Below are 24,831 nucleotides of genomic sequence, written 5' to 3'. Positions count from 1 at the left end.
ATCTTGATGATTCACATTCAACATTGCAAGTGATCTGTATCTGTCTCTAACATAGACTGTCTATGTCCTTCGAAATGACAGGCATTGAAATGTTTTTGCATGATTCATTTGCACCACAACAACAGCAGACAACTCATGGTATTCAAACCAAAATGGTCATAACAGTGGAGCAGACAGCGTTCAGATTGTTAATAGAGAACTATCTGCATTGTTGTTCTAATCTTTCTTCCGATCACCTTCTTGCAAAGGTGACCAGTTGCAAAAAAAACTACAAGAACTTTATTTTTTTTTGGTATTGTATGGTACAAATCCAAATGGTAAACAATCGAGGACCAAAACTGATTAAAATGGTAACTTTCTGTTCTCACAGCACTAAATTTAAATGTAATACAGTGACAAATCAGAGTTTGGTGTCTTCAGCCTGGTAATGTGACCTTAGCCTTCTAAACATGGTGTATGTATAGAGATTTCATAGACAAACACGGAACGGTTCCACTAACCACCAGCAGGGGGAACCACTTGATCCAGCAGCTTCATGCTGGTTCTCTTCCAGATTTTCTTGATGACAGCTCGCAGTTCTTCGTTGGCCTGCTCTAGATTACCTGCACCACAGGAAAACAAACATCCCTGAGAAACCAGCACTCCAATTCACAGCCAGTTTAAATCCATGCAAACACCAAACACTGAATGCTCAGTGAACACATCAGCAGTTAAGATCTCACCTTCTGTTTTGATCTTCAGGGCGGTACGCACCAGTGCAAACAAGGTGGCGTTAAACATGACTGTGCCATCGCTGTTCAGAGGCATGTTCATGGCTACCAACCTCTGTAAGACAAAAGCAGAGAGAGGTGTTTATCTGCCAGAAAATATTAGTTGTATGATCAGTATGCATGTGTATTTCATAAGACAAAAAAATTAGGAAGGAGAAGAGACCTTGCAAGCAACTCTGTGAGGACACAGTTTGCCAAAGCCAAGAGGAGGCTGGATGCGCCGAAGGAGTGTCACAACATCCAGATGTTTAATTCTGCCCCTGCGTGACAAAAATTAGCAACAGGTTGGAGAGATTAACTGACAACAGACGTTCTAACAAACTACTGCACAGATACTGCTGATAAAGCACACACTTTGCCTCTGGGTCATACTCTGACCAGATCCTCTTGAATTCATCCAGGTGGTGCGGACCAAGAATGGACCAATCACGGGTGAGATAGTCAAAGTTGTCCATGATGACGGCCACAAACAAGTTGATAATCTAGACAGGGATAATAAAATCAGACTTTAGTTTTCAGTAACTTAAAAGTATGGTAACAGGTCCATGACTTTGATTTGGGATGAATCCTGATTGGTTTAATAAGGCCTGTTGAGGGTTGGTGTGATGTTTGTATTGAAAATTACATCTGCAAATATATTGTATAGGGCCTTTCTTTCATTAATTATTATTAAACTATAGGGATGACAACCTCCAGATCTTTATCTATATGCTTGTTGTAGTTGAATTATTGATTATTTATAGAAACATAAATGCTGTATAATCTGTGTATACCAAGAAGGCACAGAGCATGTAGAAGGTGATGAAGTAAACGATTGCAAATCCACTGCCACACGTCATTTCCTCTCCGGGGTTGTAATCAGACTCTGGATCACACAGTTTCCCTGGCATGCAGGCCAACATGATTTCCTGCCATGCTTCTCCAGTGGCACATCTGTGACAAAGAGAGGCATGACATGCACAAATGAATCACTCTTTAAGTAACATCTAAAACACAACGCCCACACACCTGAAGAGAAGGAGCACAGCCTGTGGGAAGGTCTGGAAGTTGTTGTTTCTGTTGATGTGTGTGCCGTCCACCATGGCAACTTTTCCAAACACCTGAAGCACAAAAATTGCTCTTGTGAAATTAACATCCAAAAGGCACAGAAACATTTTTGTCCATCTTAAATAACGGACCTGCATGCCAATGACAGCATAGATGAAGAACAGCATGGCTATCAGAAGTGCAACATATGGCAGAGCCTTCGGGCAAACGAGAGGAAAGGAAATAGATTAATATTGGTATGAGAAATGTTATTCCCTTCAGCCACTCATCTCTAAGTTGCACCATGCCTCACCTGGAAGGATTTGATGAAAGTCCAAAGCAGAGTGCGGATGCCCTCCCCTCTGCTGAGGAGCTTCACAAGCCTCATGACTCGGAACAGACGAAAGAAGGTGATGGAGATGCGAGCGCTGTCTTCCGTGTTCTGAGGAGAAATGGCCCAGAGTGAGGAAACAGGAGAGCAGCAGTGTATGAAGTGACCACAGAGCATTTGGCTGTGCTTTGCATGATGATGAGACTCTGTAACCATAGACATATGAGCTGAGACAACAGCAATGCATCTTTCCATCAATGAAAACTGCATGATTACAGAATTAAATTTGAGCACAGATTACTTTCTGGTGTAGACGTGACATCTATTAGATGTTCCACGGCAGTTTTTGTTCCAAATCTTGGAGACTTTTAAGTTGATGCAATCTGGTCAAAATACTGTGTGAATAAGCAGAGATACTAAAGCAGTGCAGCTGCAGCTCATACGTTTCTCTTTGTCTGTATCCAAAGCATTTTCAGGAGCACTGTCATTGCATAAACCTACAGGGGAGGAAGCAAGGAGGCAAGCATGCTCGAGAAAAACCTTGCCATACTTGACAGGAATATTCTGCACAAGCATGGCACCCTCAGTCCAGAGTCACTACATGCTGAGTCACAGTGGGGTCAACCCGAAAAGGTCAGACAGGAGGTTCACAGGTCAGAGGTGGGTGACCTGATCCCAGGGGTCATCCATGGGTCACGACACCACGCAAGAATGGTGGCAGAGACCATGTGTCAGGGGAACAAACGTGACGAATTGCCTTAAACCGCTCCCACCCAACAGGACACGTTTGAGTGAAAGATTCTCCTTGGAAATAACTCCACACATTTAGAAAAATAAAAGAATTTAGAGGATAAATGCAAATGAATAAAAACTAGGAAAGAATGCAAAGAACAGAAACCTTACCATGAAAAAATAGATGAAATAAAAAATGAACAGTACATTAAAGGAAATGTAGAAAACATAAAAAAATAAAAGGAGTCTAAACATGGCAATGGCCCTGAAGGGGCTGGGAGGGGGTGGGGGTGTGAAGCATCTTACCCCCATCTCATCCAACTGAGGAGTCTCCGTCGGCTTTAAAATCAAACACCTGCATTAATGACTAGCACAGAGCCCGCAGATCTCACACACATTGGGCAAAACACGCAAACATTACATTTGAAAAGTCTGAGTCGAGACGTAGACAGAACAGGGACACTACTCCTCTACTGACAGGACAAAGCCGTCTTATTGGGTCACCATGACAAAGACAGACATGAATGTATCACTGTCTATGTACACATAATATCATGACGGACATAAAACATCAGCGAAACAGTTCACATGACTGCCAGGCAACAGGTTGACAGATTAACGTTCTCTGAAGGACTTTACATGTCAGACTGACAAACAACATGAAACTTCTTAGTTACTTAGAAACATGTAAGACTGGCACACAACTTTATCACTCCCCCGGTGTGATGTTCATTACTGATGGACTAAATGGACTGGATGGTTGAGAAGTCTCCCCTAAGCTTCAGGCGAAGTTAATGACATGCTAACTGTGACATAACAGATGTTATTAATTCGCTTTTCTTGTGATCTGAACTTATGGCAAGTTAATTTTTCCTTTTATAGCACTGCTCACATTAAGATTACGTAGACATGAATGTTTTACCATGAAACACAAATATCCATCTCGTCTGCAATGATTTTAAGTGAACCAAGGGCTCAACCCTTTTGTTGTTTCTGAAATCAAAGTATCTGAGAAGACAGCAAAATAAAATAATCCCTTAAAGGAGTCCACAGTCATTCAGATATCTGCAATTATTCCAGTAGGATTTAATGATATCAGCAGTATCCAGTGACCATTTTTAAGCATAAATATAACTGTATAACAGACACTAGTCACAGTAGTAGTGGTTAGAGAGAAACTGTATAGTGACACTTTTATTTGGCAAAAGAATGAGATTAACTCATATCAAAAGAATAAGCACTGAAAAAAAGAGATACTCCAGACAGATTTGGCTTCATTAAAACCCCTCAGCACAATACGTCCTAGACTGTATGCATGAGGTGCAGAACGAGCAGAAATGATAAAAATGTATAATTAGGTTGAGGAGGTTCTTTAGGTAATCCTGTTCCACAGCGTTGATGGAGCATGCGTTCAGCGTTGTCACACCGTTAGAGAAGCACTGCACACACACGCAAGATGTTCTGATGACAAGGAGCCAGTAGTGACCTCATACAGCAATGCAGAGACTCATGCATGTCAGTGGGTCCTGCAACATAACTGCCATAGCAGGGTACTCTTGCAGTCCAGTGCAAAATTAAACGACAGGAAGGGAGTGAGAAAGACAGACAGGGAAGAGGAGGGAATCAGAGCTAGAGACCTGTGCTAGGATTAAATAAAATAAAGCCAGATAGACTGAGTCGTACTGAAATAGAGAGAAATAGAAAGGTCGAGGGCGAGACAGTAAAGATTTACTGTTGGAGTGTTCATGCATCTGACTGGAGTCTACACACCTGCACTACACATGAGGTCCATTCTGAGCTTTAAGAGCTCACTACAGGAAGACAGAACAGAGCACAGAGACACAAACACAAGATCATCAAAGAACCTCGGACTCAGCTGCAGACCACCATCAGTGAAATGAACAGAAGCAGGGACCAATTCAACTCTGATCCTCCGGTGGGTTCTTACCTGATACGTGAGAGGGGTTTTACTTTGGGGCCTATGGCGAAGCTTAATCTAAGTTTTATTTGCATGGTAATCTGGTTTATATCTTGGTAACACCAAGACTTATCTGTTTGGAAAATATTGATACGTTAAGTTGATCATCTGTAAAGATTTGGAACCATACAACTTTAAAAAAAGAAAAGATGACAGATCTTTCTTCATAGTTAAGATCTCATCACACCTTTTATATTTTAAAGGACAGATTTTAAAAACTTTTTTTTGTAAATTGCAGATTCTGTCTTAAAAATTTCCTCAACATTGTGCAAAGTGCACTCTTCCCAGCTCTGAGCTCCAGGGCCATTCTGTCTGGAGGTAATTTATGTGAGGTATGGCAAGAGAGAAAGGGCAAAATTCACACAACTCCACAGAAACAAAACTGACCGGGGGGGAATGGAGCGGGTGGCCGAGCGCCATCTGTGCAAGGCAGAAAGGATGTTAGGGAATGAGGTAAATGTCTGATGATTCCCATCATGCATTAGGAAACATTCATGCAGCTCATGCGTGGGATAACATGCAATAACAAAATGCAAAGTTGTCGATCAGCTGTCATAAATGATAAAGGTTTACTATGTGATCTAGTTTTGATGACACAAACAGAAACAGCCACATGCAGCAAACCACAAATAAATGTAAATGTTATAAGCTGCCTCATAAGAACCACGATGCACACCTAAAAGACCAAACTGCACATATAAACACACATGCATGACAATAACAATAACCTCTGTAAGTTTTAAACAAAGTCAAGGCATATCAAAGATATACACTCATGCAGACACATATTTCGGAACTGAAACTAACAGAAAACTTGAGTTAAAACTCCAGAACAACAGCACTGCAGCTCAGACCACTCAGGTGGGGTGTGTGGGGGGGGGGCAGGTTGAGAGGGGACAAGCACCACGATCATCATCCTATCTCAATGTTATGGAATTTTTGAGGAGTTTTTATCAGGCATTAACAGGACAGTATTTTAGTACTTATTTATTGTTGAGAGGTATTATTCTATTTCAAACATTGACATGATTTTCAATGACTGATCTGTTTTTGTCTGGCTCAATAAAACATCAGACGACCAGCTTATCCGCTGTAAAGGGGTACCGAAGATAAAGTTGTTATACACCACAGGTTACACACAGAAAAACAATTGTTCATTGCCATACTTGCCTCTACAAGTTTCTATGGAAACAAAATAAACAAGAGTAAAAATTAGAGGAACACATAATTACTCATCCATTTTCTGAACCAGCTACGGGTCTGAGTTCACAGAGATGCGACAGACTCCTCTTTTGACACCACCACATTCCAAAGGTTAACAAGCAGCATGTTCATCACAAACATTGTCAAAGTACCACAGATAGAACTGTATCGTGTAAAACATTTAAAAGAAGCACATTCCTGCAGTTTGATTAATCAATGGTATATAGAGCTCTAACAACAACAGGACATAAATCAACGTCAAACTGAAGCTTTACAGGATAAGGCGATGACACTTCTGAATATCTCTCCACAAGAGACAATAGAAGGTTTTGGCATTCTGTAAATCACCGTGACTCCGGAAGCTCTTACTGGAGCTTAGGAGAAAACCTTTTAAATTGGAGGCTACAACTTAAAAGTGGTTCCGTAAGAGGATCAAAAATACAGTTTGAGAAGGTTAGATGAGGATTAAAGTAAATGAAAACTGTAATGACCTTCTTGTTCGCTGCCTTGACCTCCATGTTCAGATTCATGTATGGAATGAACTCATGGGAGGATGGTAGGTATCACTAAGCTGAGATTCCAGTCAATACATCCAGTGAGAACATGTTTTCACTGTTTTTAGAGTATCAACATCAATATTAGCCAATCAGCTCCCGACTATGATCATTCACATAGAGACTTTGCTGAAAATAAGCTATAAATTTCAAATTTCACATCTCTTCCGATAGGAGGAACAGAGTATTTTCTGGTAAGTTATGGTTCTGAAAATAAAGATTTATCGAAATCTACTCACTTCATCCTAAAGTAAAGAGTGAAAGTTTGTGCCAAATTCAAATACAAGCCCCGCCATTATTTCCTCTGGTAATGATACCATGAACTGTCACCATTAACACAAAATGATGTGTTAATGAGTCCTGTCAAGAAGGACAAACATCATTTACTTCAATTTCTAGGATTAAGGATGGATGGGAACCACTGACTGTTAAATCTAAACACATAATTCTGGTATTGCCATTGAACTTTCCCGTAAATCTTCAGTTTAACTTAAAGCAGAAAAAAGTGGTACTTACATTAACTTCAGTGATAGCGATATCAACGACGCTACCAACAACAATTAAGGCATCAAATGTGTTCCAAGCATCAGCGAAATAGTGCTGTTTAATGCATGGCATTAAAGGTAAGGCAAAAAATGTAAAGAAAGAAGCAAGGGAAATGGAAAAACAAATGATCAAGGAAGAGAGAAAGATGACGAGGAATGAAATGGAATTATGAAGAGGAGGACAAGAAGAGAGAAAAATAAAAAAAGTATTAAGAGCAATCAGACAAGATAGAAATGTCAGTCCTCCATGTAAACCTGTAAAGTGGGCCGAGGGGGCCGGAAAAGACAGAGGTCAGAGAGCAGCGGGACTCACTTACATCAATCTCACTGAGAACAATGTCTACTATGCTGCCAATCACAACCAGGGCGTCGAACACATTCCAGGCATCCCCAAAATAGCCCTGAGTAAGTTGGACCGAGTGGCAGGCAAGTTGGACATGAGATCAGCACAAACATCTTTATTCTTACAATGAAATGAACGTAATTATAACACTGGTAAATGAAAGCACAAGTAATTATTCTCCAGTACTTCATGTGTAGTACAGAACTGGAATACACTGTGTTATGCTGATGTTATGCTGATATTATTGCATATGTAAAAGTGCTAGAGCAAAGAAAGTAAAAAAAGAGTCAGCACAGCACTCCACACTGTTTCTTACTAGCATCCTGTCCTTCTTCTCAACACAGAGCTGTTGGGCAGACAGCAAATACGAGGGGATGTGAAAAACAACATAGCCTGAAACCTCTGATCTGTTTATAGGCATTTAAACATTTTACTTTTCAGCAGAAAGTTCAGAATCAGAATCCTTTATTGATCACTAGGGGAAACTGCTTTTTATTGCAGCTGCTCTCTTTCAGAACGTAAGGACATCAGAACACAAATAGAGAATTTAGAAGAAAAAGGAGCAAAGGAAATTATAGATAAATAACATTATAAATAGGATAGAATAATATATAAACATGTACAGATATACAGATTAACAGATTTATGTATTGACACCACTCTGATATCAGTGCACTGGATATGAAGCTACAGCAAAAGGAGACAGTGGCTTTATTTCAACAGGTTGAATTAGTGAACGGATTTTAAAATTCTACTGATCTCATTTATAAACATTTCAACTAAGACGTCTTCTCTGAAACAAGAGGCTTTCTGAGTTCTGGTTGTTGAGACTTTTCTTGCAATTGTGTGCAGAAAACTCACCCTGGGTTTGAAAGCGATGAGCTTGAGAACCATTTCCACAGTGAAGACAGCAGTGAAGACCATGTTAAGAATGTCCATTACATAGTTAAAGAGCGCCGACTGGCCGTAGTGCTGCACGGAGGCAGGAAGGGACGTTAAAGGAACAGGAAGAATATGGAGTGCTGCTATTTCAACTAAAGATTTTAATCAGAAAATTAAAATCAAGGAATAAATAAAAAACAGGAATTCATAAAAAAATGAATTAAACATGAACAACAGCAGTAATAAGCCCCCGAATGTGTAATCTCAGCGAACGCTGAATGATTTAAGCCTATTGTACTATATGTGTATATATGGTAGCCCATGTGGGACATTCAGATTGGCCAGCATATATAAATGTAATGCACAAGAGAACATATGCAAGCTGCATACAGTTTATGTTCAAACACATGATTATAGATGCAGCATTTCATACATAAACACTGTTTTTTTACACGTTTATTTGTATTTTAATTAATTCAACAGCAGTAGATTGAAGTACCTGTAACGGTACGTCTGGTCAGTTTCATGCTTGTTAACATAGTTTGACTTCTTACCTGTACAGCCAGGCAGAGGGTGTTGAGCATGATGAGCACAAACATGATGTACTCAAACCCAGTAGAGTTCACCACATACCAGAACTTGTACTGGTACGGGTTCTTAGGGATGTATCTCCTCAGTGGACGAGCCTTCAGAGCGTACTCCACACACTGGCGCTGCACAGACGTACAAAACCACACTCAACACTCTCCTTTCAGTTAAAACTAGACTATTATTTATAACTCATTCTAACTCTATAAATACATCTTTAGTATCTTTAATCTAAGGCATGTATTTCTATTTTCATGCTGTGTTTTATCAGTGTTTTTTAAATATAACCACACAATATTTTGTAAAGTTGCTAAATCTGACCTGGTTTTTGTCCAGTTCACAGTTTTTGTACTCTTTTTCTCCTTGTTCCTGAAATGTGACGATCACAAAACCCACAAAGATGTTCATCATGAAAAAAGCAATGATGATGATGTAGATGATGAAGAAGATGGAAATCTCCACACGATAGTTGTAAATGGGACCGAGGTTCTCCCTGTTGGAGTCGATGGCCTTGTAGAGTAAACTGAAGAGAGAAGAAAACAGATATCATGAGCTTCATATCTGTTTCTGGGTTTTCTCACTCCACTTTGAATTGAGAGACAGTATTAGACAGACTTCAATTTAACAGTACAGTAGAGTTTTTAGAAAAATTAGATCTAAAGCTCAGTTATCATTTCCAAAGCTTTAACACGCAAATCAGAAAATTGAAATCTCACGCAGGCCAGCCCTCAAAGGTGGACACAGTGAACAGAGCCATCATCGCCATGAGGACGTTGTCAAAGTTGAAGTCGCTGTTATGCCAAATTCTTCTGTGGATTGTTGGCTGATTCACGTCTCCATCTTTATACATGATGTAGGTGCCCCTTTGAGAAATCAGCATTGAGATTAAGGCTCTAACAAAGATGATACCATGTGGTTAGCTTTGAAGGAACAATAAAAATGAAGCTAACTTGCACTCTTCTGGGCTGGACTTTGCTTCATCCGTGCAGCGGTAAAACTTTCCCTGTGAAAACACAACTACTGTTAGCTCATTTGACAAAATATTACAGAACTCTGGTTAAGTGTCATACTGATATTTAATAAACTCAGTGCAGCTGACCTTAAAAAGCTGCACCCCAATACAGGCAAACATGAACTGGAGGAGAGTGGTGACGATCATGATGTTACCAATAGTTCTGATAGCCACAAACACACACTGCACCACATGCTGTAAGACAGAGACATACACATGTTGGTGCATTGTGACTTTCATATTGAACCACAGCAAGTGTGCTTGTAAGATCACGTCTCACCTTCAAGCCTTTGGCTCGGTTGATGGCCCTCAAGGGTCGAAGAACCCGGAGAACCCTTAGAATCTTTACCACGGAGATGGCCGAGGACCTGAAATCCATTGACCAAGGTGTGTTTGAAATGTCAGACAATCATCATCATCATCATCATTATCATTATCATCATCGTCTAGGAACCGCTTTTATACCACTTCAAATGATTTACACGCAGAAGGAAGCAGGAATAAATTTTCTTGCATCTAAAAAGTCTTTGATTAAGGTTGCACTTTCTGATGGTGGAGTTTGTACACTTACACCAGAATTCTCTTAGCAGAGGATTGTAACAGAAAGAGATAAAGGGGGAGCGAATGAGGGAGGAAGAGCACTGAACCTGACTGTTTGTTTGTACTCACTGGATACCAAAGGAGACAAGAGAAACTCCCACCACCAGTAGGTCCAGGAGGTTGAAGTAATTCCTACAGAAGGCTCCTTTATGGAGAAAGGCTCCGTATGTTGTCATCTGAGGATAGAAGGGAGGAAGTTAGAGGAGCAAATGATGAAAACATACTTCATCCAGTTACAGTTACCATCCACACATCAGATGACATAAAATATATTAAGTAAGAGAAACACAAACTCTCATACAGCTCTCTTCACCTTGCATACAAGCACACGTCTTCACACTCTTTTAGATCACTCTGGTTTGGGGTGGCGAGCTCAGAGCAGGAGGCTAAATCTACCGTCGCCACCCCCACGGCCCTTAAATACATGAATGTAGTAGTAAGTCATTCATTTCACAATCCACTATGAAAAAAGGCAATAAAACATGCATTTTGTTGCCACTATATTGGGGAAACTTACTACCTGCAACAGCTCTGGTTATAGTGATTGGAAATCAGAAATGGCCTTACTCTCACATTCATGTGGACCGTCATCTTAAAGCACATTCCATTATGTTATTTAATTGTTGAGAATAAGGGAAAGCAGCTCCTAATTCAGACTTCAGAGTTCAGCAGGCAGAGAAGAAAAACTGGCCAAAATAAGTCTTCTTTAAATAATAAAAGGAGTCTTTTTCCAAGTGCATGTAAATGTGGAGCCTCATAGAGAGACGGCGAGGGTACACTGCTAACTAGGAGCATTGGGGAATTCGATTTAAAACAGTGATAGACTTGGTAGGTTTTTGCCGCAGATCCCTCTAGACACAACTCCACGTTTTTATGCACTCAGTAAGGGAAAGCAGACTGAACCATGGTCGGAAGGAACATGGTTGATTTTGCCCCCTCTTTTATGGATAATCTGAAGAGCAGTCAGTACGAGAGGCATGGAGTTAGCTTTGACTGGAGTTGACTTTACGTTTACAACACCTCTCTGCAGATGACCTCAAACTCAACTTCAGCCAAACGCTTTAACTATTGCTGAACAGTGCATTCAAATGTGTTGCATTGCACAAAGGGTTTGCATCATATCTTGTATTTGCATTGTCAAAATCATGTCAGCAATGACTGTTGAAAGATGTAGCATCCATGTGAGTATAATGTAATGCTGATGAGATGTTTCCTTCCCCCAACACGACTTAGTGTCATTTCAAACAAATCACAAGTTTGTGTTAATGTGTGCAAAGTAGCAACTCCAATATTTAACTTTTACTTTTTAAAAGAGGTGCCATGAAGAAAAAAGTAAATAAGAGAAAGGAAACAAACAAGCCAGGTTGTACTGAGTGGCAGGTGACACACAAGGAGAGAATGCAGCAAGGCTCTCGTCGTCATTTAAGAGGTTACCTTCAATATGATCTCAAATGTAAACATACTAGTGAAGACATAATCTGCATAGCCTAGGACCTGGAAGGCAACAAGATGTTTGGAATGTTATTGGGGTGAGGTTAGTTATGGCACAAACAGGGAACACAGGGCATTTACCTTCAACACGATCTCAACAGTAAAGATAGCCGTGAAAGCATAGTCAAAGTAACCAAGTATCTGCAAAAAGCAACGTAGACGTTTAACAAAGACAGGTCATTGTGCAGCTTCATACATCAGAAGTAAACAAGGTGACTGAGGTAGAAAAACATGTGGGGCTTTTTCTGGAAAAAGGTTTTTTAGAGTTAACAGAGTAAAATGTAATTACTCGCAAAGAACTTTCTACGGTGTAGTTCTTGACGATGCTTTAACTTATCTTATGTAGTATATCATGTAACTGTTAAAGGTAAATTACAGTTAAATCAGTAATACCATATAACCTAAACATCTCTTGATTGCTTACTTTGCAGGATAAAAATCATTGATTTTTCCGGTTTTAGCTCATGAAATTGAAAACACATATCTTCAGCTTGATGTGAGCAGAAACATGACATTAGCTTTACACTAAGTACTGTACGTCATTCTGATACTATCGTTGTCTCATTTTATTTAATTTACATTTTGTGTTTTGTTGTCGTGTGCTTCCAAAAATGCACATAAAACTCAAAATTGAAAATATAATTTGATTTTTTAACTGCAGTTCCTCGGATGATGGACAGATGCTGTTGAGCTTGGTGAAGTTTAGCATCTGAGGAGGATCAGATGTGGCCATTAGCTTTGGATTGCCCACATCCTCAGGCATTAATACCAGTGTCCTGACAGGAACAGTCCTTGTGCTTGTCCTTACATTTGAACAAATGTTTAGGAAAATACACCGTGAACACCATTTTCGAAATGTGATGCTAAGGAGAGGGCAGGTGACATACATGTTGAAAAAGGAATACAAACTCCTCGACTCTTTGTTCACCATCTGAAACTCCATTTTTCTTTTTTGTTCTCTGTTCAGTTAAATGTACAGCAGTTGTATTAAACAAAGGCTTTAGGAGAGCGTTGAGAAACTTGTGATCTATACGATAATGGTTCAAACTGTTCATTTTTTGTGTGTTTTTTTATGATAGAGGAGAAGAAGTTGTACAAACCTCCAGGTCAAACATCAAACTGCACAGTTTTTCTCCTGGATCTGCATTTGTTTTAATCTATAGTATTATTGCCGTGAATCACAGTTGTGATTACTGTAATGTTATCTGTTTATTCTTGGATTTAAATTTTCTTTCTTAAAATTTCTTCAATTCTTTTTCCTTCTGAATAAGTTTTCCCCCCAGATCGAGGCTCTATAGAACATCATTTCTAAATCCCACTGAGGCACAGTAATGTTATTTTGGTTAAATGTGAAATAATTTAATTGATCAAAATGTTTATTCTGCTTTGGAAAATTTTTCATAATAACAAAACTTTGTGAGCGAAATAACTGGACTAAAACATGCAAAAACCATCGATCAAGTACCAAATAATCATGACCCCCCTCTCCAAAATTTAGACCACACAAAAAAGTGCTATAAAAATAATAAGAGTTCACTTAGTTTGCTAGTTGGTACCAATAGACACTTTCTATTGGTGATTAGCTTACAATATTGCGAGCTGAGAAGTTTCGAATGGGATCCTCTGCAGCCAGAGAGACGGAGCTGAGCATGATGAACACCAGGATGAGGTTGGTGAAGATGTGATGATTGATGAGTCTGTGGCAAAACACGCGAAACCTGCAGAACAAGGAAAACATGATGTAGTAAGAGACACAGCCGGTGCATCTCTGTCCAAATCTGTAAAACATGCACAATGTTGATGTCTTTCGTACGGGTTTGTGCTACTGAAGATGAAGAAGGCACTTCCCTCTGGGATAGGCGTGATCTTCTCCTTTTTCACCAGGTCAGAGATGACTGGCCGAGGGCCCGATGGAACCTCTGTATCCTCCTCCTCCCCTGCCATATCGTCATTGTCCTCATCGTCGTCCTTACAGCCAGACAGAAGGTGTGTCAGTATATATATTTATTCAAACCATAAAGATAAACTACTGCATGATTGGTAAGAACACCTTGTCATCTTTGTCATCATCCTTTTTATCCCTGTAATGGACAGTGACACCGTTATTCATATTCTAGTAAATACTATCACAGAACAACCAAAGGAAATCCAGCTGTCACCCTTTCTTGTCTCCATCATCTGTATTGAGGGACTCTGCATCTGCCAGGTTGTCCACAGCGATAGCCAAGAAGACATTCAGGAGGATGTCTGATCAAATCATTCAGTAAAGGACAACTCTGATTTACATTTTACATTCACTGAATAGTAAATGAGGGCATCACGATGGCATAGTGTGGCCCTGTGATGAGTTGGCATCGCATCCAGGGTGTATCCTGCCTCTTGCCTGTAGCCAGCTGGGATAGGCTCCAGCAGACTCGTAACTTGGATAAGTGGCTTACGGATGGATGGTGAATGCGAACTAACAGTTGGACCACTGTGCCCTCCGTTTCAAGCTTGTGATGGAGGATACAGTTTCCACAGATAAAGAGGATGATGAAGTAAAAGCACACAATCATCCCAGAAGAGGAAGGTCCTCCGTACGCCATGATTCCATCATACATAACAGCGTTCCAGTCTTCTCCAGTCAGGATCTAAAATAGATCATAAAATGTATTTAGAGGGAAATGAATAAACACCACCACATCAAACAATGATTATACAAGTTCTGCAGCATTATACAGCATGTTTCAATCAGCATAAGCACCCAAATCACTGCAGATTAGCTAAAACATTATTTTAAAAGTGAGATACGTGGAGAACAATGAATGATCAGAAAAAGAGTTTTGGATTGTTGAGGGGTTTTTTTTTGGTTTTGTATCATAAAACGTGGAAATTAAAATAAAAAGACTTTTAAAAAGATTTTTTGATTATGAGCTGTTTATATGACAAAAGTCCTCCATACAGTTTTGTGTTGCCAATAAAATAAAATTCCTACATTCTTGTGTAAGGTTCCTCTGACAAAGGACTGTTTCACCCAAAACAGAAATCATTTATAGAGTTTTCATTTGTTTACACGACAAGAGTGTTTTAGAGTGACTGACTGTAAAGTTTTGCAGAGCAGAAACTTTTAAGTTTGCTATTTCCAAATCACGACTGTCTGTACACAGACAGACTATTATAACCAGAAGACCAACAGTCCCACATATAACATGGGACTGACTTTCATAGTGTTGCAGATCTGTGTATTAACACTCCTCTGATGTAGACTTGATGCAGCACTAATGTCATCTTATTTTGATCTTATACACAAATAATGGGGTGCAAATGCAGAAGGCAAAACTTTGAAGTGTAAATGTGGTCTTAGTGGAGATCTGGGCCTCCAAACAAGAGATGATTAGACTTTAAAGAAGACCCGCGCTGTGTTCTCTGAATAATTACTATTCTCAGCCGTGTCAGACAGTAAATACCTGAAACACTGTGAGCAGGGCTTGGGGAAAGTTGTCAAAAGTGCTCCTCTTGGTCTGGGTCTCATCAAAATTGAACTTTCCACCAAACACCTGCATTCCCAGCAGTGAGAAGATGATGATGAAGAGGAACAGCAACAGCAGCAGGGAAGCAATGGACTTCATGGAGTTGAGCAGAGACGCCACCAGGTTACTGAGAGACTGCCAGTGACTGGAGTGGAAAGAACAGAAACACAAATGATTGACTGAAACACACACACACAAACACACACACACACACACACACACACACACACACACACACACACACACACACACACACACACACACACACACACACACACACACACACATCACAGGTTTACAGTCTTACCGCGTGACCTTGAAGATCCTCAGCAGGCGGACACAGCGGAACACGGAGATACCAAGAGGAGACATGATTTCCAGTTCCACCAGGATGGTTTCAGTGATGCCTCCACACACCACAAAGCAGTCGAAACGGTTGAACAGAGAAACAAAGTAGGCCTGTAGCCCAAGACTGTACATCTTCACCAACATTTCACAGGTGAACAGGGCGAGCAGCACCTTGTTGGCCACATCTGAAGCATTGAGAGAAAGAATATTAAATATATAAAGCACATGCAGTAATATACTTAGAGTTACGCATTGCGGAGTGTTGATATTGTGCCAAATTGACTGAAGCTATTGGAGATCATTAACATTTGACAAGGCTAGATGTATAGTTGCAGCAATACAGCAATTTGAAATACAATACAATACAAAAGGTAAAAATTATCTTATTTTCTGTTTTAAAAAAAAAAAACTCACCTAGATCAACTTAAACAAACTGGACATTCAAGTCATGTTAATATTTAAGAAATTACTTAAAACAATATCAGTATATGAAATTTGTTTTATAAAAATAATAAATAAAAGAGGCACATGAAGAAATGAATGTAATGTGGTGCTGTTCATACCCTGTACTTGTGTCAGCCATAAAGGCTGGTTGTAATGCTCTGATGATATAGTCAGAGTGTTCAGGAACACCAGGATGATGACCAGCCAATAGAAAGGCACCGATTTGACGGCCAACCGGCACTTCCTGCGGCAGAACCTGTTCCAGCGGCGCCAGCGCCGACTGTAAGAAAAGAAGATTCCATCCGTGTGAAGAATAACTCTAGATTGACTACTTCACTGTTAGAATCACAGCCTTCTGAAGAATAGAACCACACGTCACCTCCTTATGTTTCAGGAAATCACAAAAGATCATTAATATTAGAGTCCATAAGTGTTGTATCCTCAGCATATTTCCATCATGTTGCGTGTGTTGTCCTACATTCTCATTGCATGTCTGTATAATTGTTCCCATGCCAATCCTTCAGACCTCATCTGTGTCAGTACCTTGGATTGCTTCACATCGCTCCCCTGCTCCTCATGAAGTCACCTGCTTGCATTATTTACAATTCCCGTCGCTCATCACCAGAGCTTTCAATCTGCTTCTGCGACTGACATATTCAGGCTCTCGCCTTCGAGTGCTGTAGAATATTGACTCTGTTTGCTGCTACATCTGCCACTAACATGTTCTCCTGTTTTCCAGGACTACTCCTCGACTTTCTCCTCTGCCAGCACCCACGTGCTCCATCCCATGTCTCCTCCTGGGCCTGGTTTTATCCCCAGCCTGCTTCTCATTCAGCCACTCAACCATTTTCCACCAGCGATTACAACAAAGCCGTGACTACTCCTGCCAGATGTGTGCTTTGCTTTGATCCAACAACTAATGGTCTACAACAGGAGGAGTGAGGGGTAACAGCTACAGCAGACTGCATTACTGTAATATATTTTCTGCAAGTCATGCTGTGCAGCAAATGGGCTGAAAAATACTGTGCAAGACTGTTCTATATAAAAACACCTTATGGTACATGCTGACTTTGCAAAAGCTGTTGATATATCATCCTCAGTAAGTCTCATTAAAATACAGTAAAATGAAAGCCAAGCTCTTGCAAACAAAAATTTGTGCCATGAACCCCACAGTAATAAAAAATATACTGCATATGAAATATATAAAAATACTGACCTGAACTTTGACTTGGAAATCTTTTGACTGAAAGAAAGAAGAATTGTAAGAGTCTGTAAATGTATTTTTTAGCAGAGGTTTTCCAGTGACACTGCATGGTTAACAAATACAATTTGTAGAGCTTCAGAAGTCAAAAATATTTCAGGAAGACGACTGAAAAATCAATGGGATGTGAAACAGTGACACACAGAAACAAAAGTCGCACCAGAAAGGACAATATGATGTCCTGTAATTCAGACTAAATGACAGTGGTGGAAACACTTGCATGCAAAGTGTTGTATATTCTCACCAGAGAGGCCCACAGCATGGTGTCTTTTCATCCTCCCCATTTTGATTCTCTGTATTAACAGATTCTGTTTCGCTGGCTGGAACACTCGCTGGAGTGGCGAAGAAAGCAGACATTTCAAGAAAAAACAACAACAAATTAAACGTCATATGTAGTGGTATATCACTAATTCTCAAATGCAACACAGCACAACGCATCCCAGGAGAAGTTTGGGTGAAAAGAAACAAGATGGAGACTTCATATAAGAATATTCTGACAGGCTTTGCTCTAAAACCAAGAAAGAACATGCACTGAAGGACTATAAGTTAGAAAATTGCAAAGATAAAAAGGGCAACTATATATAATATATAACGTGATCTATTATCACAATTATTTCATGGTGAATTTAAAAGAAGAAAGCGGTTGTATATTCATCTAAAAATGTTCTTGCTACAAAAATGTCAACTCCACTGAAAGGAAGGAGCTGAGTGCAGTGGCTGCACATCACTGTCACCATTAGAATCATTTAACAAGTGATGAAAAGGAGCTGACATGGGACAGGCGAGTGGACAGCTGCTCAATGAGGGCTGACTGATGCAAACAAAGAGGAGTAGAGGGAGGAAGGGAGCAGGCAGAGGAGGACAGGGCTCTTGAAGCCGTCTCTGAAATGCTACACTTAAAGCACTGCCAGCGCTTTGGAGAGACTGTGTGCAGACAGATGATGATTAACTGTGTGAAATGTCTCAGCTCTTCAGCTCATACGGGCAGCGCAGTGTGTGCTGCTGCTTAGCTTATGAAGACATGTTGGCTTTGATTCCTGAGTGGTTGGATGGCTCTCAGCTCTGAAAATAGTGCTGACTGCTGGAGCAGTGATCTGGGTTTAGCCCTGTTTCCTACATTCACACTGAGCCACTGCTTTACAAATGGGACTTTGAAAGGAAACAGGGCATGGTTGCTACCAGAAGCAAATGTATTTCTCTTCCAGATCTGACTCCATTAATGTGAAGACGATTTTTAGATGTTATGTTTCTTATTTTAACTTTTTAATACCAGTGTATTTTTGAAACGAGACAGAAACCACAGGTTAAACAGAACAATAAAGCACATTGATGAAGCAGTACATTAGACAGGACACAGCTCACATCAGCACACAGAAAAACACACACACACACACTCACCAGTCACTCAGGATGCCCCATCTGCTTATTTTTTGGTCAATTTTCTAGCTTAATCTATAAATTTATTGACTGAGATCAGATATTTGTAAAACAGGTTTATTGATTTCCTTCTCACCAAACTGAGATGCTATAAGGTTGGGAGCACAGAGATAAAAAATTACATTTTTTATGTGTAATGTTGCTCTGTGAAGGTCCTGACAAAAATCATTGTAATGGTAATAAAATTAACTCCCAAAATTGTAAACATTCACATTAACTCCTTCATTTTATGAAAACTACTTAGTTTGTACAAAACGCTAACGTTCCCAAACACATCCACACCCATACCCACACCCACACCCACACCCACACACACACACACACACACACACACACACACACACACACACACACACACACACACACACACACATAAACAAGACCTAAAGAACAGTGGAGGGAAACCACAGATTTACCATGAGTGTCAGACGACTGGCTGAACCACCCAAACCTTCCTTTCTTCTTCTCAGTAAGGTCAGCCAGAGTCACCCCTTCATGTGTAATGCATGCAAGTCCATGCATTTAGATACAATGGCACAGCAGAGGGACATGGAGGGCGAGAATGGGCTGCTATCAAAATGGGTCAGAGCAGACAAGCACCACAGGACAACAACAGTATTCAAAACATCATTATCCAACAATGATAACAGCAGCAGGAGCCATGGGGGCTGCAGACACTGAGGAGGGAGGAAGAATAATAAAGGAGAGTCAGTCACTGGAAGCATCAGCAGGTGATGAGGCCAGTACTAACATGTTATAGCACTTTATTGTTAACATGTTAGTCGGGGCTCGTGTGTGTGGCTGAGACCAATAAAAAAGAAAAAAAAAAAGCCAGGATGGAGAAGCAGCAGGAACCTGCCTCCTCATAAGCCTACCCCTCCAGAGCTGGAGGCCTCTGACTATGTGGTGTCATAAAACTGTACACTAAAAACCTCGTCTATCCATGAGGAGAAACTAATGGAGAAGACTGGCAGGAAGGGCAAAAATAAATGGACATGACACAGTAGAAATAAAGGGAGGTTGTAATGAATAGATACAGTGCAAAATGTGAACTTTATAATCAAGGTGAACCAGGTTCCTGAACTGCATCATGTGTTGACATAAAGACAGATAAGATAAAGATTTTTTCTGTTGCTCTAGAATAAATGTATATTTATTCCTTTTCCAGTAAACTACACTGAGGCTGATGTGATGATAAAAAAACCCTGCATAGCTCTTCTTCAAACCTTTCATATGCACTGTCTGCATCAACACCTTGCATCATGGGTAATATGCCTCTACGTGTCCAAATGCATATATACTGTATGTTATATATGTTATATATGTGATCACCAGCTCATACACAGCAGAACAGAAACATTCATTACAATTTTGCATTAAAAGAAAATTCCACCATTGTCAGTAATGTGTTAACTGCTATATTATACTGTATATACTATTTTGTTATTTAATATTTAGTGCACACTCTTTTAATCAAACTGCCTCAACCATTTCTGTTTTCTTACTAGAATAGTAAGTGGTAGAGAAATTTGAAATTACTGCCTCTCTCTCTCTCTCTCTCTCTCTCTCTCTCTCTCTCTCTCTCAATTTTATCAACTGTATCATTGCTGAAAGACAACAATACTTGTGAAATGTTCTAGGTTATTATCTCTTTTTACTAATTAATATCTATATCTGTACTAGATATGTCTCATGACTGACTTGTTATCTGGGGCAAAAAGGAAAATAGAGCACTTCACATAAATGAATGTGAGGAAAAGCACCTTTTCTGTTCAGTGTTCAGTGGTATGGAGAGATACAGAGATACATTATGAATCTCTGTTTAAACTCTTTCCTATCCTAATTATACGATCACAGGCCTCACTAGAGTTGAAAAAACCCATTTAAGTTAACAATATGACACACAGCTGCATATTTTTCTTAATGTGGCATGAACAGCTTTGGGTACTTTGATGTATTTGGAGGCTCATGTGATACCAGTGCAGCATTGATAACAGAGGGTGTGGGAGATGGCGCTTACGGTTGCGCTTGCTCTCCTCATCAGCCTCATCCTCATTATCGGGGTCGATGTCTTCTGCCTGAGTTATCCAGTCCAAGTAACCCTTCAGATCCTCTTCCAATTGCTGCTTCTCACGCAACTTCTGGAAGTCTCCACGAGCCTTGGCCTTCTCTCTCTCCTTGGAAAATTCTCTGGGTTTGCAGGAGCACAAGTGGACAAAAGAAAGCACACAAGAGAGAAGCACAAGAGAGAAAGTTAAAGCAAACAAGATAAAGGTTTATTCACATGAAATGGAAATAATACAGAATAACATTGAGACATCTGTGTATCTATCTATCTATCTATCTATCTATCTATCTATCTATCTATCTATCTATCTATCTATCTATCTATCTATCTATCTATCTATCTATCTATCTATCCATCCATCCATCCATCCATCCATCCATCCATCCATCCATCCATCCATCCATCCATCCATCCATCCATCTATCCATCCATCCATCCATCCATCCATCCATCCATCCATCCATCTATGTAAACACACACACACACACACACACACACACACACGCACGCACGCACACACACACGCAAACACATTTATATATGAAGTGTGTTTACAGTATGTGAACCCCAGCCACTGGAGGGAGATGTGTACCTATGATGGAGATAGCAGCTCTATATTTGGAGCCTGACTGTAGAGTAGCGTATCCTTCAGGCAATCATCTTAAATCATCTTAATCATTGGCTAATAGGTAGACAAATGGTTTGAGGAGAGATGGAACATTTGCACACTGTATAATTCCAAATTTGAATGGTGAGGTATTGTCACCACAGAGATAAATATTTATGCTCATGTCAAAAAATATAAAAACAGGAAGAAAAAAAATTGATATTGAGATGGTAATGCCACATTTGAACAAAAAACTGAATTTAAAATGTTGGTGTATATCATAAAATATGCCAAAGCTAAAGCGCCAGACAAAATGTTGATTCTGGATTGTTTTTTAAAAACAAGCTTTGGTGCCAACTATGATTATTTCTACTGAAGTACCCTGCCCCCATTCCACAGAGAGGGAAAAGCTGCTAGGGTTTGAGAGGTCTTAGGAACATAGAGGGAATAAAAGGTAAGGAATAAGATTAATTTTTCTCTCAGGGGGCTGGGGGATGGAGGAGCGGGTAGGAGAGGAAAGGCTCAGTTTACATTTGTGGTCAAAATGTGTGGTCAGAGACGAGTGCTTGAAAGAGAATACACACTTATCCTAATGCAGAATCATGGGTGCCAGTCAAAGGTTTAATATATCACATTTGTACATAGCTTGTCAGGATCTTTGCACTTGAATGGCTTAGCGCCCAAGATTCTGCAGGGAACATACTCATTCGTAGCCATTTATAATGGCACTTCCAAATATAGAAAGTAAGTCTAGTAATTCCACAAATCACCGCATACATGCTCTGCACACTGCACACCGCACACCAATTCCACTGCATAAGTTTCCTCTTACCCACTTAGCACACCCAGCACAAGGTTTAACACAAAAAAGGAGCCCAGTATAATCAGGCTAACAAAATAAATCCACGGTGTTTCCCATCCAATGGCATCATTGACCTACATGAGCCAAAAGTAGGTGGTTAACAGACAGTAACCCATAGAACAACAGATCCTCTGGGCTAAATCCTATCAGGATGTCTCTGTAGTAAAGACAGGAAGGTGCTTACCCGCTCAACACACCCAAAACCAGATTAAGCACGAAAAAGGAGCCGAAGATCACAAGACTGACAAAGTACACCCATGGAAGCTCAAAGCCCATAGCATCATTCATCTGGAGAGACAAGCATCACCACAGAGGGAGGAAAGGAGTGAGAAGAGAGAAAGAAAAATAAAATCAATTTTTTGAAGGAGGAGCTTTTGGGGAAAAAAAGAGCAGAACAAAAGTTAGGAAAATTGTGTTTTTTAGGTTAAAGAAGTACAGTAGTAGATTTCAGGGTAAGATTATGTTACTGTGAGCAGTAGGTCAATCATTCACAGTCACAAGAAGAATGTCTGGAAATTACAAATGCCTTCATCATGTGAATTGCAGACACACTGTTGTTTGACTCATCTGAATAGACAGTAGCTGAATGGAGGTGCCAGTCACACACTCACCCAGTACAGTACGTCTGTCCAGCCCTCCATGGTGATGCACTGGAACACCGTCAGCATGGCAAACAGGAAGTTGTCAAAGTTGGTGATGCCACCATTGGGTCCTTGCCAGCCTTCCCTACACTCACTTCCGTTGATGGGGCATTGACGCCCATGCCCTGAGATCGCACATGGAGCAGATTCCTCCTCTGCTATAGTATCTACACAGAGGTTGGAGAAAATTACTACACATGAAATAACAGATTGCTAACATTAAAGTATTTTTAGGGCCCTGGCCCTTCAGACAGTTACGACAGGCCCATCATGTTTACACTTTCTGTTCTATCTGGGCAAGCAATAATTTTTAAAAAATATATTTTTCTAATACAATATTTCCATCTTTTTGTCTTTCATATTTTTAGAAAAGCAAAATAAGTTTGTGTTATACTGAGAATTTCTGCTAACTTCTTGCTGCCCATCACTTCAACACATCACTTCAACACTTTCTATGGTCAAAGCACATTACAACCGTTTGTTTGCTAAGCCTTGACTGAAGTCTGACCTGACGGACAGAGGGACTGTACCTGTGCCAGGGATATAGCAGGTTGCGTGCATTTTACCAATGAAAAGCTCCAGGCCGATAATGGCATAGATGATTATGACAAACAAGACGAGCAGCGCAATGTGAAGCAGAGGGACCATGGCTTTAATGATGGAGTTCAACACCACCTGTAAACCTGAGAGAGGAGAGAAATTAACACAAGATATCGCACAAATGTGTGCAGGTGTGTTTACAAATACACAGAAAACACAGCTGTAAGTCAGTAGCTGTGTATGTAACTCTAACTCTCCTGCTGAGTGGATGTTCCTGTTCACCCTGCTGACAGTAATGAATGCAGGTAAGTGGCCAATACTCACATACAATTAATGAGTCATCACAACTGGATGATGCTGACGGACCATAAATCAGTGATGAGTTCAGTACAAAACATTATAAAGTCTCCATCAGAAGCAATGTAGCCAAGTATACAGTAAGTTTCTCCCCACAAGTAAGAAAAAGACAATTTTTCTACAAATTTAACATAATATAACAACATAAGAGCATCCAGAAGCACATACAGTTGATTGTCTTGTCAGATTTGAATGTCTTCTTATCATACCCAGAGCAAATGTCTGTAGAAGTCTGACATGGATGGAACTTCCTTTGGAATGATATGTGGACGATCTGGACTCATAATGTGGAGACTTTTCCATGCAGTTCATGGGAACTGCATACTGTATACTGGGATAAACTGGGTTAATTAGCGCTGTCTGTGTGTGTTGGTGTGAGACGCTTACTGGGTACTCCTGAGACCAACCGCAGGGGTCGCAGCACACGGAAGGCTCGAAGGGCTTTAACGTCAAATCCACCTGGTTTACCCCCATGGCCATGCATTGATGGATGGTTACTTTCTCCATCCCCATTTCCCTTCTCCTCTTTGGTCAAAAGCTCCAAGACAACACTGAAGAGTCTGTTAAGAAAACATACTGCTAAGTATACTATACATCTGCATATTATACAATATGATACAGTCCAAATATTCTGTGTTTGATAGTAGTAATGATCAATCTGTCAATTAGGTGATCAATAGACACTGAACTGGCATCTATTTT

The 24,831-nt window shown here is 40.2% G+C and overlaps 1 protein-coding gene across 1 annotated transcript in view; it reads right to left on the bottom strand.

Moving 5' to 3' along the window:
- Positions 1–24,831, bottom strand: part of cacna1da (calcium channel, voltage-dependent, L type, alpha 1D subunit, a) — a 53,376-nt gene that overhangs the window by 10,101 nt on the left and 18,444 nt on the right. The window contains exons 4-40 of the mRNA XM_068314423.1: positions 24,517–24,689; positions 23,763–23,915; positions 23,203–23,399; positions 22,776–22,879; positions 21,075–21,244; positions 19,471–19,545; positions 17,862–17,949; positions 17,573–17,599; positions 16,476–16,636; positions 15,872–16,097; positions 15,502–15,709; positions 14,565–14,685; positions 14,215–14,302; positions 14,106–14,136; positions 13,869–14,023; positions 13,644–13,773; positions 12,137–12,196; positions 11,999–12,058; positions 10,634–10,740; positions 10,245–10,332; positions 10,052–10,159; positions 9,903–9,955; positions 9,669–9,815; positions 9,274–9,475; positions 8,919–9,077; positions 8,344–8,454; positions 7,111–7,194; positions 6,008–6,019; positions 3,166–3,198; positions 2,110–2,238; positions 1,949–2,014; positions 1,779–1,870; positions 1,544–1,703; positions 1,125–1,252; positions 934–1,030; positions 723–825; positions 501–602 (exon numbers count right to left, since the gene is read on the bottom strand). Of these exons, the coding sequence (XP_068170524.1) occupies positions 501–602; positions 723–825; positions 934–1,030; positions 1,125–1,252; positions 1,544–1,703; positions 1,779–1,870; positions 1,949–2,014; positions 2,110–2,238; positions 3,166–3,198; positions 6,008–6,019; positions 7,111–7,194; positions 8,344–8,454; positions 8,919–9,077; positions 9,274–9,475; positions 9,669–9,815; positions 9,903–9,955; positions 10,052–10,159; positions 10,245–10,332; positions 10,634–10,740; positions 11,999–12,058; positions 12,137–12,196; positions 13,644–13,773; positions 13,869–14,023; positions 14,106–14,136; positions 14,215–14,302; positions 14,565–14,685; positions 15,502–15,709; positions 15,872–16,097; positions 16,476–16,636; positions 17,573–17,599; positions 17,862–17,949; positions 19,471–19,545; positions 21,075–21,244; positions 22,776–22,879; positions 23,203–23,399; positions 23,763–23,915; positions 24,517–24,689 (4,208 nt within the window). The remainder of the gene's footprint in view (positions 1–500; positions 603–722; positions 826–933; positions 1,031–1,124; positions 1,253–1,543; positions 1,704–1,778; positions 1,871–1,948; positions 2,015–2,109; positions 2,239–3,165; positions 3,199–6,007; positions 6,020–7,110; positions 7,195–8,343; positions 8,455–8,918; positions 9,078–9,273; positions 9,476–9,668; positions 9,816–9,902; positions 9,956–10,051; positions 10,160–10,244; positions 10,333–10,633; positions 10,741–11,998; positions 12,059–12,136; positions 12,197–13,643; positions 13,774–13,868; positions 14,024–14,105; positions 14,137–14,214; positions 14,303–14,564; positions 14,686–15,501; positions 15,710–15,871; positions 16,098–16,475; positions 16,637–17,572; positions 17,600–17,861; positions 17,950–19,470; positions 19,546–21,074; positions 21,245–22,775; positions 22,880–23,202; positions 23,400–23,762; positions 23,916–24,516; positions 24,690–24,831) is intronic.

The sequence above is a fragment of the Antennarius striatus genome, chromosome 5, assembly GCF_040054535.1.
Source record: "Antennarius striatus isolate MH-2024 chromosome 5, ASM4005453v1, whole genome shotgun sequence".
Taxonomy (NCBI): Eukaryota; Metazoa; Chordata; class Actinopteri; order Lophiiformes; family Antennariidae; genus Antennarius; species Antennarius striatus.
The sequence above is the reverse complement of the archived record's forward strand: the minus strand, read 5'-3'. Positions and strand labels throughout refer to the sequence as shown.